The following is a 17380-nucleotide window of genomic DNA, read 5'->3' as shown; positions in this document are numbered from 1 at the left end:
TGAATATTTTGATGCTAAACAAATTCATCCTTAGAAATTCAAATTCAAACTCTGATGGCACAGATTTACTTCCATAGCCGTGACTCTTGGGTAACATTACCACACAGGTCTAAATGCCCAGTTTTATGAATGGACTATAAACAAATATTTTGACGTATTGAGACAAAAAATATTGAAAATACACCTGTTGAAAGTTTGATTGCATTTAATTGCTCATTACATTAAAAAAAAGACTTTCTATCATGAATATCCAATATGGATGTCGATCAGTAGTTTACAAGAAATTAAACCTTCATGAGCCCAAAAAAGAAAAATGGAGATGCACGATACTTAACAAGCTTGTCAACTCTAAGCTCTTTTAATCCGTGTCTGGCCTACAGGGAAAGTGTGGGAAAACTTGTCTCCTGCCTCAATGATCCCTCCTTCAATTTGTCATCTAAAACTACTACACATCCTAAAACATCTCTCTTTCTCCCTTTCTCTCCATCTCTCCGGAGATGAGAGGACAATATCCAGTCTGTCCGTGACTCTCTGATGCTCGGCATGCTTCCTTCCAGCTCGCCGTGGGTAAACATTTGAGCCGCCGCAAATTTACTAGTCAAACTCGCCTCTGCCTCACCATAAATCTAGCGGGAGGGCTTAAATGTGAGAAGGGCCAGTGAACACGGCCAACAAAGCAAACAGCTTAGCAGAGTCTGATCTCAATGGGCCGCGGGGGCCGTGAAGAAGAAGAAAGCTCCTCTCTCTCGCTCTTGCAACAAGCAGGAAAGAGAGAAACACTGAGAGGTAGAGGCTGAGGGTATACTCTACATGCTCCTCATGAACACTCTCCTTTCCTCCTCTGAATACAGGAATCAATCTTGGAACGGCTGCTAAAGCTCGGCCATGAAGCAGTTTTCTCCTCTCTCACTTCACAGCCACAGAAAAGACACTTCAGTCAGATATAAGCTTTGCCACCTTGTTTATCCCCATCGTGTAGAATGTAAACCATTAATTTTTCCTCACACAATGTACTTCCTTTCTCCTTACTTTTTTGTTATTCCTCTCACTTTGTTCCCTGCATTTCTATCTTTATCTTCCTAAAACTCTATGCTCATTCTGCATGGCTGAACCTGTAAGTGTTCCAGAAGCACCTGTGGAGCACAGAGCGCAATGTGCAGAGTACTGCGAGAGTCAGGAAGAGGACATCGGAGTGTGAGGCCAATAGGAGACAAGGCAGAAGTCGGTGGTGCAGCCTTACCACTTGTTCTCCCCTTGCAGGGAAGCATGCACGTGGCATCTTTTGAAACATTTATTTTGAAGATGAGAAGGAAAGTGGTTTAGCTCCTGGTTGCTTGAGTATCAGTGCAAAAGATGAAAATGAAGAGCAGCACACACAGAGAGAGATTTGGGTACACACAGCCATAGAGAAATTCTTCCAGTTTTATTGCATCTAGGCTTTGGAAAAGCCCAGGCATGCACCCTGTAAAATGTAGTGAGTGAACAGATCGATAAATGCATGAGAGAACCTGACCGATATATTGGTTGGCTGATTTGATTTTTAAATGGACCACAATGGAAATAAGTGTTTTCATTTTCTTGTGTCATCCATGTATTTTTATTAACATAATTACAATATTATGTACTTACATTAAACTTACTAAATAAAATCATGCACACAATCATGCTTTTAATATAAAAATTATTTACCACACCCTGCTTGAATGGTGTGTTAGTCCAGAATGTAATGAGCAGCATTAGCTAATATCCGTAGTTTCTCCAAAAATATTAGTCCTATCAACATTCTGTTTTGTAGCTTTCATCCTTGACCCAAAATACAGAAGCATACCAAACGGAAAATGTCAGCTCTCCATGGTTTGTCTGTGATTGAAGCCATCCATACACATGCACACATGCGCGCGCACACACACACAGTTTTTTTTTTTTTTTTGTCTTTTCCACATTCTGCCGCAAGCAGGTGCTTCTGTTTTTACACACCCACAAACAGCCAGCGGTGGAAGACATCAAACACAATACATTTTTCACTCATGGTACCGGCAACATGACACTTAACTAAACTGACTAAAGCAATTGAACTACAAAAACACAATAAATCAATAACACTAACAAAACTATGAAACTAACATGACCATAATTGTGAGTGTCATGACTGGGTATAAAAGGAGCATCCCCAAAAGTCTCAGCCATTCACAAGCAAAGATCACCACTTTGTGAACAACTGCATGAACAAAAATAATGTTTCTCAGTGTTCAATTGCAAGGAATTTAGGGATTCCATCATCTACAGTCCATAATATAATCAGAAGATTCAGAAAATCTGTAGAACTTTCTACACGTAAGCGGCAAGGCCGAAAATCAACACTGAATGCCCATGACCACAATAACAATATTTAAAACCCAGAACACCCATGGTGCATTGCAGCACAGCATCCATTGTTTACCGGTAGGTTAAAATCACTCATTTCTCCAAAAATATTTGTCCTATCAGCTTTCCGTTTTTGGAGCGCTTATCCTTGTCCCAAAATACATAAGCATATCAAATGTCAAATGTCAGCTCGTCCTGGTTTTTTCTGCGATCAAAGCCATACATGCATGCACGTATGCATGTGCATGCACGCACACACACACACACACACACACACACACACACACACACACACACACACACACACACACACACACACACACACACACACACACACACACACACACAGAGGCCACTTGGCTATTATAATATAGATGGTCATATCTCTACCAGCCCCATGGAAAGGATTTGCATGAATTTGGCCAAGGAAGAAAAAGAGCAAAAGAGTGATGGTTGTGTGAGGTAAGAAGTGAATGTCGTCCTTGAGGGAGTCAGAGCATTTTCATTCAACAGCTGTGTACTAAATCATAGAAATAATAATACGATCACAAGTCCACACAACCCTACAGAAAAGATTTTGTATGTTGTAAAAGTGACATGTTGCTTGAAATGAGCTTGCCAATTTCTTTTGTTTCTCCATAGCCTCAGTCTGGCAGCCACCAAGGCAATTGTTGCTTGTTTAACATTCATTCATTCATTTTCAGCCACTTATCCAGGTACAGGTCACAGTTGCTTGTTTGCAATAGTACAAAATTTAATTTTCACATGTGATATCTCTTAATTTACTGTTTCACATTACTGTGCACAGGCTTTTTGGCACATAACCTTTGCCTTAACATAAAACAGGAATGCAGATTTCTAAAATTACAATTTTCATGAGCTATAACTAGGCGCAGCCAGGGTGTAGAGGGGGTCTGGTTTGGGAACCACAGAATCTCGTCTCTGCTGTTTGCGGACGATGTGGTTCTGTTGGCTTTGTCAAATCAGGACCTTCAGCGTGCACTGGGGCGGTTTGCAGCTGAGTGTGAGGCATCCGGGATGAAGATCAGCACCTCCAAATCCGAGGCCATGGTTCTCGACCGGAAAAAGGTGCTTTGCCCTGTTCAGGTCGGTGGAGTGTCCTTGCCTCAAGTGGAACAGTTTAAGTATCTCGGGGATCTTGTTCACGAGTGAGGGATGGATGGAGCGTGAGATCGATAGACGGATTGGTGCAGCGTCTGCAGTGATGCGGTCGCTGTATCGGACCGTCGTGGTGAAGAGAGAGCTGAGTAGGGAGGCAAAGCTCTCGATTTACCGATCGATCTACGTTCCGATCCTCACCTATGGTCATGAGATTTGGCTCATGACAGAAAGAACGAGATCGCGGGTACAAGCGGCCGAGATGAGTTTCCTCCACAGGGTGGCTGGGCGCTCCCTTAGAGATAGGGTGAGGAGCTCAGTCACTCGGGAGGAGCTCGGAGTCAAGCCGCTGCTCCTCCACGTCGAAAGGAGTCAGTTGAGGTGGCTCGGGCATCTTTTCTGGATGCCCCCTGGACGCCTCGCTGGAGAGGTGTTCCGGGCACGTCCCATTGGGAGGAGGCCCCGGGGAAGACCCAGGACACGCTGGAAGGATTACATCTCTCGGCTGGCTTGGGAACGCCTTGGGGTTCCCCCGGAGGAGCTGGGGGAGGTGTGTGTGGATCGGGAGGTCTGGGCGGCTTGCTTGAGCTGCTGCCCCCGCGACCTGACTCCGGATAAAGCGGAAGAAAATGGATGGATGGATGGATGGATGAGCTATAACTATACAACCCCAATTCCAATGAAGTTGGGACATTGTGTAAAATGTAAATAAAAACAGAAATCACAATTAGTGTCCTCAGTTCCCAAATGCTTACTGAGTGTTGTTAGAAGGAAAGGTGATGTAACGCAGTGATACCACTGTCCCAGCTTTTTTGAAACGTGTTGCAGGCATCCATTTCAAAATGAGCAAATATTTGCACAAAAACAAAGTTTATCAGTTTGAACATTAAATATCTTGCCTTTGTGGTGTATTCAATTGAATATAGGTTGAAGAGGATTTGCAAATCATTGTATTCTTTTTTATTTACATTTTACACAACGTCCCAACTTCATTGGAATTGGGGTTGTATTTTAGAGATCTGCAAAGTGAATCCTGCCTACCATACCTTGCATAGCCATGCTTTGTTCTCTCTTACCTTGCCAGTTGACTTGGGTCCCTTCCAGATACAGAAGTAGCAAATGAACCAGGCCAGGGCCAGACACATGGCCAGCTCCCAACGCATTCCCCCAATGTGATCAATACCATCTGATATCTTCAGTACTCTGCGTCTGTTCAGACACAAAGGACGACAAATGATAAATGGTTTATGCCAAATGTATGCTCCTGTGACATATTTACAAGCCACTGTAGAGCCCCAATATGCATACTGGTACTGTGCACAAGTAACAGTAACCTTACTGGGCACCAGTAACCTGCTATTAGCAGCAGGGCTTCATGAACAATTTGATAAACATCTGTCTTTATTTTAAGTTGTGCATGTTAAAAGATGCCAGCATTTCCAACAATGGGAGATTCACTGGTCCTCATCTGTATCTAATGGAACCTAAAATTTCAGAGCTGAATATTCGGTCATTTTTATGGAGTCACCGATCAACTCCTTTAAGCCTTATGGTTGCTTTGCTACTTGCAGGGAATATATTTTGTTCGGTGTCTTGGCAACAATTACTAACTACTGTTGTTTCTCTTATGCCCTTATTTCTTGTGAATATCAATTCAGTATCAATCACTGTGTAAAAAGTCCAGTCATTTCTATAGAGGACCATGTGGATTGACTGCTGGAGAAGGTAACTGACCTCATAAGGTCAAGTTGCTACTGAGCAGCAGAGTGGCTGTGGCATTAAGGCCATGGACAACCAGATGGACTTTCAAATTGTTCCTGCCAACATGATGCTGAATGACAAAGGTCTACCAGCCAGGTCACAACATCATGAGACAAGTAGATCTGTTTGCCTCACATTACAATACCCACTACCAATGCTTCTCTCAGAGAATCACCACAAGAACACACTCATGAAGATGAACATGCCCAGACTTCCTTTTGTAGACTTCCTTTACATAATCTGTATGTCAGTTTTGGGCAGCTCAGGAAAGCAGAGTAACACTATCCCAGCTGGGGACATCCTACAGTTAAAATCCTGGGGAAGCTACTCACGACTTTGGATCTTAAAACCTAAAATTTGATGAGTTTAATGAAGCAGACTATCCAATGTCCCAGTCACACAGGACACGGCGATAGCTGGACAAAGGATAAAAAGTCACTGCACTTTTCCCATTACAAAAACTAGAAGGAACAAAACAAAATCAAAACTAACAAAAGAAAAATGAAGCAAATATCGACCTTGATGCTTTAAACAAAATCAAAACAAAACATTCATGATGACAACAAGTTGTGTTTGCCTTCACATTCTGAGTTCTCGCGGCATGTCTGTACCTTGCTGTACACTTTATCTGTGATAGTCCTTGTCCTGACGAGTACCTTTGATGAGTCCATGGCATCAGCCAGGGGGAACTGTACGTTAGACGATGGCTACTACCAAAGACGTGCACACGCAGGCCAGCCACAAATAGTTGAACGTTGCATAAATAGTTAAAGTAGTTGATAAAACGTTCTTAACGCTATTGTTTCTGTATGAAAACGTTGCTTTTTTGTCCCAAAAATTAACAATTCATTAGCAATACAAGGATGTGCCATTCAGCTTGTTGAAGCTTTAGTTATTGATTTGTTCAGATATCGTTGCGTTCGTTGACCTTTGTTCAATATGTTGGACTTGGGAGGTTGAACGAAGTTGGCCGAAAGTCAAACAAAACACTAACATAAGGAAAACTATGCAGACAATAAGAAACCATCAAGAATGAAGGACAAATTGAGGTTGTCTGCAGCAAGGTTGGGTAGGATTACTTTGAAAGAATACATGTGGATTACATGTATGTATGTACATACATTTGGATTACTTGTAATCTGATTACTTTTAGATTACATTTCAAAGTAATCCTACCCAACCCTGGTCGGCAGTATTCTTTCAGATTTTTCTACAGTTTAAAAATTATGATGAAGCGCCATGATGTCTCAGAAAGTCAACGAAAGTACAGATTTCTTGTTTCATTTGGGCTTCGTTGTCCTTCGTTAGTGGCGCATGACCGGGACTCAAGGCAGCAAAGTTTCCGACCATTCAGCAGGGCTGGTTTACAATTTAGATGGTATGATAACCTCAGGCAAACATACCATAGTACTTGCTATGATATGGTATTTTGCACATCCTTGTATTTCAGTGCTGACATTCTCTAGCTTCTCCTTCTGTAACACTCCATGAATTCACTTTTTGTGCAACTAATGAAAACCATTGTTGGTGTTTATTTTGGACATTGATCATTACATTGTCTCACAGATGTACGCCTATATCTGTGATCATTTTAAACAAGTGTTTTACATCTTGATACTTTTAAGAAGCACTTGTTTAGTTTAAGATGCTTTGGGGGAACAATACCCCTGATCTGTTGCTTTCTGGAGAAGATATACTGTTACACTGGATCACCGCCGAAATTTAATGGGGTCTTCCATGGCCTAACATGTATCCGTGATGAAAATGTGGTGAGAATCCCTGAAGTAGTTTTGACGTAATCCTTCAAAGCCTATATAAAGTGAAACTTGATCCAGAATCTGCATCAGGATCTGGATCAACTCCAAAATGTAATGGGTTCTTCCTTGGCCTAATATCTATCTGTAGTGAAAACTTCTTCAAAATTCGTGCAGTAGTTTTGATGTAATCCTGCTAACAGACAGACAAGTAAACGCAGGTGATTTTATTATGTCCTTGGCGGACGTAATTAATCATTGTAATTGGAATTACATTTGGATATAATAAAAAAAAATCTAATGTGCAAAATATTAATTAGGCCTAATTTGTTTTACATCTTTGTTGTGCAGGAATGGCATATTTCTGAACAATGTGGGTCAACAGAAGCCACTGAGACAAATTTGATTGGTCTAAATTTTAAATTTGCACCTCCACATCTTGTCTGCTAAGCAACCTCAAGTCTCAGCAAGTCTTAACAAGTCTTGGTGCTGCCAATTGTGTGACTTTGTTGCTGGATTTGGTGGCTTTTGACCCTCCCTAGTAAATAAAAATCCGAGGTAACACTTTACTTGAAGGTATCGTCATAATAGTGACATGCCACTGTCATGCTGTTACATGACATAGTCATGAAGGTGTCATAAACATTATATCAATGTCATAAACATTTATGACTGGTGTCATTAAGTGTCATTCGGTTTTTGTAATGACAAGTTGACAAGTTGGCATTCAACCAAAGACCAAAAAGGCCAAAGACAACTTCTGGCTGTGTCTCTTTGATTAAAGTCAAGTTGCTATAATCAAGACAACCCAAAAAAAAGTAAACTTGTACAGTAATCATTGTTGTGAGGTCTACCACGCCAGGTAGAGACCCACTTGGGGTGTCATAGACACTCTCATATCTGAGCTGGCAGATATGAATATACTCGGAAACCAGTCTTTCCAGAGAGTGGACCTCTAACAATGCTGTATTTGGTGATGGGTGAGTGTGTCATAAATACATGCCGTTTTTGTCTGTTATATGAATGCATGCCTGTATATATTAAAAAAAACAACTTTTTGATAATGACAATATAATGAAATACAGCACAGAACATATCTTAAAATTTTTAAGCAAGCTCTCAATCAAGCTATGACCCCAAGTGACCAAAATGCAGGACTGTATTAGAGCTACAAAATACACACTGTGATGCAATCAGAAGGATGCACTGATCAGAATGATGTACTGTATATGGTCAAATTTAGAGATAAAAAAGTCTACACTACAAGAACTCTCCCGTTCAAAATAAGCCTGTTAACCTGAAATCTAGCCAAACTGTCTTGCATTAAGCAAAAAAAAAAAAAAAAATCTGCCAATGGGGTAAGAAAAATTTACTTGGTTAGAATTCTCAAAACTAGCTCAATGTCTAGGCACTGAATAATCAGAATGTGCCTTAAAACTAGACAGAATTCTTATTTTAAGATTAGCCTCTGTCTTAAAATAAGGAAAACAATCTTGTTCCTTTGCTTGGATGATTTGAAATCCATTGCCTTTCCTTGTTACTGGTTAAATACAGCTTGATATTAGCTGGAAAAAACTTAAGAAAAACTGAGATACATTTTCCCACAATAAGACACATTTTCTTTCATAAAAAATGCTTGACAATGGCATGTTCTGAACAATAATAGAGATTGTCAGTGGTGGGGAATCAGTCTGTCTCCTGTTTTCTGAAGCTAAGCCTGACAACAGCATTAACACAAAACGAAGCCAAGAGAGTCGTAGCCACACAGCAACAAGGTGCTGCCAAATCTTTGCCACAGAGTTCACCCCAGAAGTTCTGACCAGCCATTGATCATAGTGACATGTTCTTGCTGACTGGCCACAAGCGAGGTCCAACACAGACCCCCCCTGTACCTCTATAGCCAGCCCAAAGGGCAAGATGGGAACACTAATGTGTGCAAATATATTTGTGAATGTTCCAGTGTTTACATCAAATGATTTTGTACGTGTGAACACCCCAATTGATTTGTACGGAACTGACTTTATGTGTCTGTGTGATTTCTATATGATAATGTAGACTGATAAATACGTACATAGAGTTTTCTATGATTGTGTTGTAGCTGCCTTTTCTTTTCCTTTTTGTTTACTCAAGCATGTTAAAGATTCATTGATACGAAAATCAGTTTTTCAAAAAACACCTAGTAAAACCCGAAGAAAGAGAAGCTATAGACATCAAGTAAACCCAAGAACATTCAAATTTGTTTTTAGTAAAGAAACGTAGCTTTGTTCACTTATTTCAGTTTAGCTGTTTGTGAGTCTTTTCAACAATTTTTATTTTTTCAAAAGCATTTTATTTTAGTCTAACAGAAAGATCCATAAACAAAATGATAAATTCCATGTCTAGTGACTAAAAAGTGTTGGCATGCTTTATTAAACAGGATTAGGGCATTTGTTATTGTTGCCAGCAACATGGCAGCTGTCCATGTCCTTTGGCCGTTTCTCTGGGTCGAGTTCTTGTTGCAGGCTCTAATCTGACATATTAATTACTCACTCACATACCTTCAACTGTTTACTACATATTAGTTACTGCTCATCGAAATATATTATTGGATTTAAACACAAAATTAACAACAATAAACACGTAAGTGTAATAAGTGGGATTAAAAACAGATTTTAAATCCGTCCTGTAAGAATAGCTTTTGGCAGCAACATAGGAAACATGGTCGGTTACACACTGACAAGGCCTGATCTGCTGCCACACACATGGCTCTTGCTGGGAGACAGCTGGCCTACAAGGGCCTGCTGACAGACAAATATGAAAAGAGCTGACTAATTATTGGGGGAAAGGTTGGGGGCATCCTGGAGCTTTTAGCATTCCTGCTTTTACATCGCAGAGTACAAACATAATGGCATTAACTGTTCAGGAGGAAGACTTGAGCAGTTACTTGGATGCCAATCAGTGACCTAAGGTCAATCCATGCAATCTGATATTTAATTCACAAGCTGAAACAAAATAGTGTCTTCCTGATCTTGGTTTTACATCATGATGTCATATCCACAGTTTTGATGTAATTCTTGAAAGTCTACAAAGTGAAATCCTGATACAGAATCCGGATACGGATCCAGATTACCTCCAAAATGTAATGGTCTTCCAAGGTCTAACACCAATGTGTGGTGAAAATTTGGTGAAAATCCATTAAGTAGTTTTGACATAATCATCAAAATCCGACAGATTGAAGCGTACAAATTAAAATCCTGATCCAGGAATCCAGAGCCAGATCACCTCCAAAATTCAGTGAGAATCCATGAAGTAGTTTTGACGTATTCCTTCAAAGCCTATAAAGTGAAATCCTGAGCCAGAATTTGTATCCGGATCACCTACAAAATTCAGTGGAGTCTTCCATGCCCTGATATCCATCTGTGGTACAAATTTGGTAAGAATCCATGAAGTAGTTTTGACGTAATCCTCCAAAGCCTATAGGAAGTGAAATCTTGATCCAGAATCCGGATCCGGATCACCTCCCAAATTTAATGGAGTCTTCTATGGCTTAATATCTATCTGTGCAGTAGATGTGACATAATCCTGCTAACAGACAGACAGACAAATAAAGAAATAAATGCCAATGATTTTATTACGTTCTTGACAGACGTAATAAACACAGGCCACCTCAGATCCTGTTGATAAGAAATCTGGAAATATTTCACAATAGATTATGCTCGATATCTGCTAGACAGAGGTGCCACTCTCACACAGTTTTTTGTGTGAGTTGTCAATACTATATTTAGTTATGTGCAGGTTAGGTGAATTGGTGACTCCAAACAGCCCAGTTTCACAATTTTTTTTTTTTTTTGCTAATATCATCACAAAATGCGTTTCTTTCGTGACGTGGTCAGGTTTAGTTAACTATTTTTAACCCTAACCCTAATCATACCCCCCCCCCCCCCCCCCCCCCCCCCCGGTCATGGTAAGACCACAAATTTCATGGTACCATCATGAAAATGTACGAAAATGTAACACATTTTGTGATGGTATAATGAACTAATACATTAAATCCCTTTTTGTGATGTCATCATGAACTCACTTGAGATTGGGTTGCCCCACATTGACCGTGTGTGTGAGTGTGAATGTATTTGTCTGTCAATAAGCGCCATCCCTGCAATAGATTGGCGACCTATCCAGGGTGTACTCTGCCTCTCGCCCAATGATGTATGATGTTTGCCACAGAATGCCCCCAAAATAAATACTTTGTGAGCAGTAAACAAGCTACAATTTTGTGATATATTATAGAAATATAATAAGTCAATTATAATAAGTCCATTTCAACTAAATTTGAGTGAAAAATTAAATGGGTACACATCTGTAATGTAAAACACAGTTTCGAAGATTTGCTGAATCTTTGCTTCATGTTTAATTATTCATTTGCAAAGTACTGTATAAGTTCAGTTAACTAGATTTGTAGCCAAACTCAGACAGTGAGTGCTTCATTGAAGAGCACAAACCGCAAGGAAATGCAGAAATTAAAGAATTGTACTCACTCCCAAAACTCTATGACTGGAGATGTTGCATTAGCGCTTGTAACATTGGTAGCATTTTCTCCGTAGTAGTCAACGCAGTTCTCTGTAGACACAAAATGACATGTTTGGATTGTTCCTGTAGGACAACTATTACGCAGTCTATCAAAACTCAACAAATCATCTATTGTATATGAATTCTTTACATTAACTTTGCTATTTTCTTCTTGCTCGAGAAACAAAGTCTGTCAACTGTAGTGGAATAATTATATTCTCATTTTTACCTGTATTCCAGTAATGCCCACAGCCGGCCCACGGTAGCTCAGTGGTGAAAGAGTTAAAGAGGTAGAAAATGGCCCATGCTAGAATGACTATATAGTACACGTTTAGATGAGCTTCAATCACCTGGGTTGCGTAACCAATACCTGAAAAGTCAAATGGACAGATTTTAGGAACAGGAAGGCACTTGTTTTCATGGTAGATTGTGTACAAATAGGCATCACAGGAGCTAATATCAGTAAAACACAAAGCATACATAAAGAATATCACAGGTAAATAAACTATGTACTGTTTTTGGCCCACTGACAAAAGATAGGAAGCTTCACCAACCCTGCTACTTGATGTTCTGTCCATAAAAGTGAAATTCCTGATCATTTACAGTAGTTCACAGAAAAGTCATGCTCACCCTCAAACAGTGGGCAGACCTTCCTCCAGCAGGTGATCCCTCCTTCGGTGGTAAACTGACCCAGGGCAGTCTCCAGGAAAAACACCGGGATCCCACAGCACACAAAGAAGATGACATATGGGACGAAGAATGCACCTTTGAGCACACAGAAACATAATGAATGCCGCCTCCTTCATGCCGACAACAAACCTGTCAAAATTAACTTAAAGGACAAACTCCTACATTTCGTAGTTTTGCATTTTCTTTTTTATTAAATGATTCACTGATGAGATGTGACTGCAGTACAACCTGCTGACGTTATAAGGAGGAGACAAACTGTAGTCGGTGACACCTAATTTGACCCTGTCTGTTTTACTGACACAGCTGTACATAATTGATGAAATAATAAAGGACGTCCTACTGGGAACCTTCTTCTGCCTGCTCAGTTCTTAAAATATACAAACCGTTCTGAACGGAATATGCCCCATCTCATCCTTTGTAAGAAGATAAAAGTAAAAATGTGCAATATCTCATTGTACATCTCACTAACCAGTGACTGAAGGGTAGGGTGACCATATTTTGATTACCGAAAACCAGGACACTCGTCCCGGCAATGAGCTCCTCAAATGATACTTGAAGTTTATTCAAAGATGCTCAAAGATGAAAAACAATGAAAAAAAACAGGACATTTTCATCACTTTCTAAAAAAAAAAAAAAAAACAGGACAGCCAGGATACGTGAAAACAGGACATGTTCTGGGAAAATTGGACCATTTGGTCACCCTACTGAAGGGGGATCTCCTATTGCAGATTTTTGGTCCTAATTTGCATCACAATCCCAAAATTAAGGAGATCTGGCCTGGTTTATTAAAATAACAGAAAAATTTGCCTTAACTACGATTATATAACTGGTTGCAAACAGGTGTAACCAATTGCTGATTTTTGCTGAATATACCTGAATATGGAGAAGTCCCTTTACACAAATGCTTGGGAGACAGAAACACTTCTCCTGTGTTATTCCCACTCCTTTCCACTGTAGTGCTCATTCACCACGTTTTGACATAATTCACCATAACCTCGGTCTGCTCTCTGATTTAACATGTCCAGCTGTGCGGATCGCAGACTGTGTTCCATGTCCTGCATGTGTTAAGGTGCCCTGACATTTGCAGGACTTTGATCCGCACACTTGCACGCACATCGTCATGACGATCCTACCCGCTGTGTTCCCAGCTGGACGCCATGCTTTGTTCCACTGTCTGCCATGTGCTGTGCGGTTACGCTGCATCTGTAAAGTAATTATTTTGTAGCGGATTAATCGTTTTCTCTTCAAATTGACTGTTGAAAATGGCTCTAATCGCTTCCTGAGTCACAGAGGAGCGCTCCAGACGTAGCTTTTCTCATGCCCGTGCACTGTACGAGCTGGAGGATGCATTTGGAGCTGTCTAAAAAGGTAATTATTTGTAATGTTTATGTTGTCATGGCTTGGTCAAACAGTTGCATGTTCATTCCTTCTTATGTGCAGCTGTAAAACACAAGCCTGTACAAGTCTGATGCAGTGTGCTGACGCAATCATTCACACTGGTCACTTTTTTACTCAACTTGATGAGCTGCACGTAGTGTTGGCAAGTAGATCGCACATTGTTCACTACTACTTCACGTTTGTTGCACGACATTTATGTGTGAAAGATTTTTTGAACATTTCAAAATTCTCTTTCTTTGCGCAATTGCACACACCGGTGCCCCTCTCACATTCAGTCTACACCCGTTAACGACGACTTTACTCTCCTGCACAACACAGTGCGTGCAAGTGCATGCATCAAAGTTGTGGAAGTGTCAGGGGGCCTTTAGTATGGTGAGGCACGCAATGTGTATTCAACTCAGACAAAGGTCTTTGTTTTCAGCGATACAGATAAAGCCTTCTCTCTTGGCTCCCTGCCGTATATGTTCTGAAGAGCCGAGACGCGCACATTGAGCACTTCCTGTCAGTGTTCAAAATGGACGTTAGCGACTAGACAGACTCCTGTGGCGAGGGCAAGAAGTCCAAGAGCCACCACCCCTCCAAAGCTCCCCTGGCTCGCTTCCCTCCCCCGAGTGGAGCTTCAAAGCTCCACTTTACCATTTGTGTTCGAACACAAATGGTAAAGGCATTCATCGGCACAGCTGCTGTGCCATGTATCCCTGCCTGCACCAGCACTTACTGCCACAGCCCACGACTGTCACCCACATGCACCGGCCCCTGGAGGCAACACTCATGGCATCAGGCCCTGGATTGCCTGACTCGGTACTCCTCCTGTCCTCTATTCCGACATGGGCACACAGTTTATGTCCGATCTCTGCAACGTAATTGTAGACAGCCTGGGTGGGACGCTCCACTGGACCACGGCGTCTCATCCTCACGTTAATGGACTATGTAAGCGCTTTCACCACTCTATGACAACTCTCTACAATTGCTCAGCGGAATACATTTTAATCCACCACGTTGCTCACGGAGGGCCGCAGCCACCTAATCACGACGCCCCGTTTCATGTCTTGGAATGGAGGACAAATACTTTGTAGTTGACACAGGCAGTGAAGCAGGGCACACTTCAGCGGCTCGCCTTGCTCCACCCCTCCTCGAGCTGGACAGACTCACGGAGCATACCCTCCTCCACAGGGGCACCCCTGACTCAACATGGGCCCCCCACAACGGAGGTTCTATGGCTTCCTTTCAGCACAGTGCCGCGACACTCCGGTGCTGAGGATCCGTCGCAGCCAGATTATTCGCTCTCCCTCCATAACATTTATTCCTTACCTTATGGTGAATTCTGGGGGACTTATGTAGTGCTCATTCATCGTGTTTTGACATAATTCACCATAATCGAGGGCTCCTCACTCTGCTCTCTGATCTGTTATCACGCCCAGATGTGCAGAGCGCAGACAGTGTCCCATGTCCAGCATATGTTAGCACGCTGAGGTGCGCAATGTGTATGCTACGCAAACAAAGGTCTTCGTTTCTAGCTATACAAATAAAGCCTCCTGTCTTGGTTCCCTCCCGTATATGTGCTATCGAGCCGAGATGTGCACCCGTCAGTGCCCCTGTGGGTTATGCACATCAGTGTCTGCCAACAGGACCCCTGTGAGGGTCCAAGCAATCATCTGTTCATATAAAGCTGTTTCCTGTAATGGCCAATGTGTACTCTATGCATATGACATGCTGTGTCACATACTGATGTGTTCTGCCTACTTTGTGTGCCTGCTGTACATACAACAGAGCTGTATATAAGGTCTGTGACTTCTGTGACTAAAAGCTTCTACGACAACGATATTGAATGAGGAACATGTAGAATTAATGAGTGAAATATACGGTGTGCATTTGCATTGTCAAAATGAAGAAATTGTGTTTCCTTAGAAGTGGCTTTTCATAAGCTAAAATATAATAATAATAATATAATTTCAATGTTAAAGTCAACTATCCGCTAAATCCGCAATATGGATCGGATGCGAATCAAACTTAGTCTATTCATTGAGAAGCCAGTTTGCACCTCATTGTCACTAATGAGAGTAACTGAGGCCCTTTTGATTGAGATATAATCCAAAATGTACATCAAATAGGCTTTTCAATATTAAATTCAAATGTCCATAAAATCCACAATCCAGTTCAGATCTGGATCAAACTTTGTCAGGCGATAGTGAGTGCCAGCCTGTACCTCACTTTCAAATGATAATGATTGGGGCATGTTTGATTTAGATATACATTGCGGACAGGGTAAGGAATCTTCTTTACCTCCTCCATTCTTGTAGCAGAGGTAAGGAAACCTCCAGACGTTGCCCAACCCAATGATCTCTCCAGCCACAGACAAGACAAACTCGATCTTGTTGTTCCACTGACCCCTCTCATTGTACGCTCCATTGTCCAGGCTGGAGCTGGACCCTTCAGGGTCTTTGCCATCCTCTGGTTTACCGTTTATAACAGGCCCGCTTTTCTCAGCTGTCATGACGTTCTAACAACCCACTGAGAGAAATCAAAAACAAACATGGGAAATAACAGGGCACTGGATCCTGCAGCTTTGTTTTCATTCATTTTGCAACTTTCCTAAAACATTAGAATCAATGGGACGGTCACACTGTTGCAAATCCACACCCACCTGTCAGTGTACACCGAACAAGATGACATGCAGAAATTCGGATTTGTCATTTTTATAAGCCAGAAAGCACAAAAAAAGGAAAAAACAAAAAGAAGAAGTAATAATGCCTGAGCAATAATAAATATCCAACTACTCCATTAACTGGACAGGGGAAAGGCCATAGAATAGAATAGAATTTGCATTCATTTTATTTCAGTAACATGAAAAACTTGTGATATGCTGAAAGTTACAAACTATAAATATAACCAAACTGTGATCAAAACCGACACATTTCTTTACTTGATATTCAACTACATAACTTGTAAAACAGTAACATCAGTGTCAGACAATCTACACTTCCAATCATCAGTCTGCTGAAAATCAGAAACTGCATGTAAAAATATGAAAAACTGAATTGTCTTGCTCCTAAATAAGACAGATGGAAGTTGAGTACTCACAGTGTCCAGTGGAATAGTGGCAAAGCTCCTTCTGGCTCAGATGCACGCTAACAATTGTCTTTACAAAACACAGGACAGTGAAGTCTGGTCAGGGAGGGGTGAAAAAAGGACAGCTGGGTACAAAATACACCAATGTGGATCCGCTTGACTGAAGTGGTTTTGTTGAGCCTCCTGCCTCTGTAAAGGAAGATTCCAGACTGACGGTGTATCCTGCATCAGGCGATGGATAACCTGCGACTGCGCTCCCACTCTCCCAGCAGTCAGCTCTCAAACGCCTCAACTTGGATAAGAGCCATGTGGCAACAGTCTACTCTCACATCCGCGTTACCACGGTTATGCACCGGATGGTAGAGCTGCCATCAAAGAATGGATACAAACAAGATTCAAAATCAAAATTAATTTATCACAATGGAGGTTAGAAAAGTATGGATGTGCGTTTTATTTCTTCATTGTTAAAACAATTTCTGAAAAACTTTAATTTTTTTTGTGGAGAGGATGTTGAGACTGCCAGGCGAGAGTTCCGTCCATACAGAATATGTTAACATTTACGGATGCTCACATTCATTCGCCTCCTAAAAGGTGGCAGCAAGTCACCATCAAGTCACAAAACTGCAACTCCCACATCAGCGTGACTGTTACATGCTGACATGTGGCTTGGGACTTGCAAT

At 41.3% G+C, this 17380-nt stretch overlaps 1 protein-coding gene across 1 annotated transcript in view; it reads right to left on the bottom strand.

The window, feature by feature from the left end:
* The window catches only part of slc6a11b (solute carrier family 6 member 11b), a 163168-nt gene extending 146174 nt beyond the window's left edge, over nt 1-16994 (bottom strand). The window contains exons 1-6 of the mRNA XM_034166193.1: nt 16713-16994; nt 15915-16142; nt 12174-12308; nt 11773-11913; nt 11513-11594; nt 4560-4692 (exon numbers count right to left, since the gene is read on the bottom strand). Coding sequence (XP_034022084.1) covers nt 4560-4692; nt 11513-11594; nt 11773-11913; nt 12174-12308; nt 15915-16125 — 702 coding nt within the window. The 5' untranslated portion in view covers nt 16126-16142; nt 16713-16994. The remainder of the gene's footprint in view (nt 1-4559; nt 4693-11512; nt 11595-11772; nt 11914-12173; nt 12309-15914; nt 16143-16712) is intronic.
* Between the last annotated feature and the right edge of the window lie 386 nt (nt 16995-17380).

The sequence above is a fragment of the Thalassophryne amazonica genome, chromosome 3 (assembly GCF_902500255.1).
Source record: "Thalassophryne amazonica chromosome 3, fThaAma1.1, whole genome shotgun sequence".
Lineage (NCBI taxonomy): Eukaryota > Metazoa > Chordata > Actinopteri > Batrachoidiformes > Batrachoididae > Thalassophryne > Thalassophryne amazonica.
The sequence above is the reverse complement of the archived record's forward strand: the minus strand, read 5'-3'. Positions and strand labels throughout refer to the sequence as shown.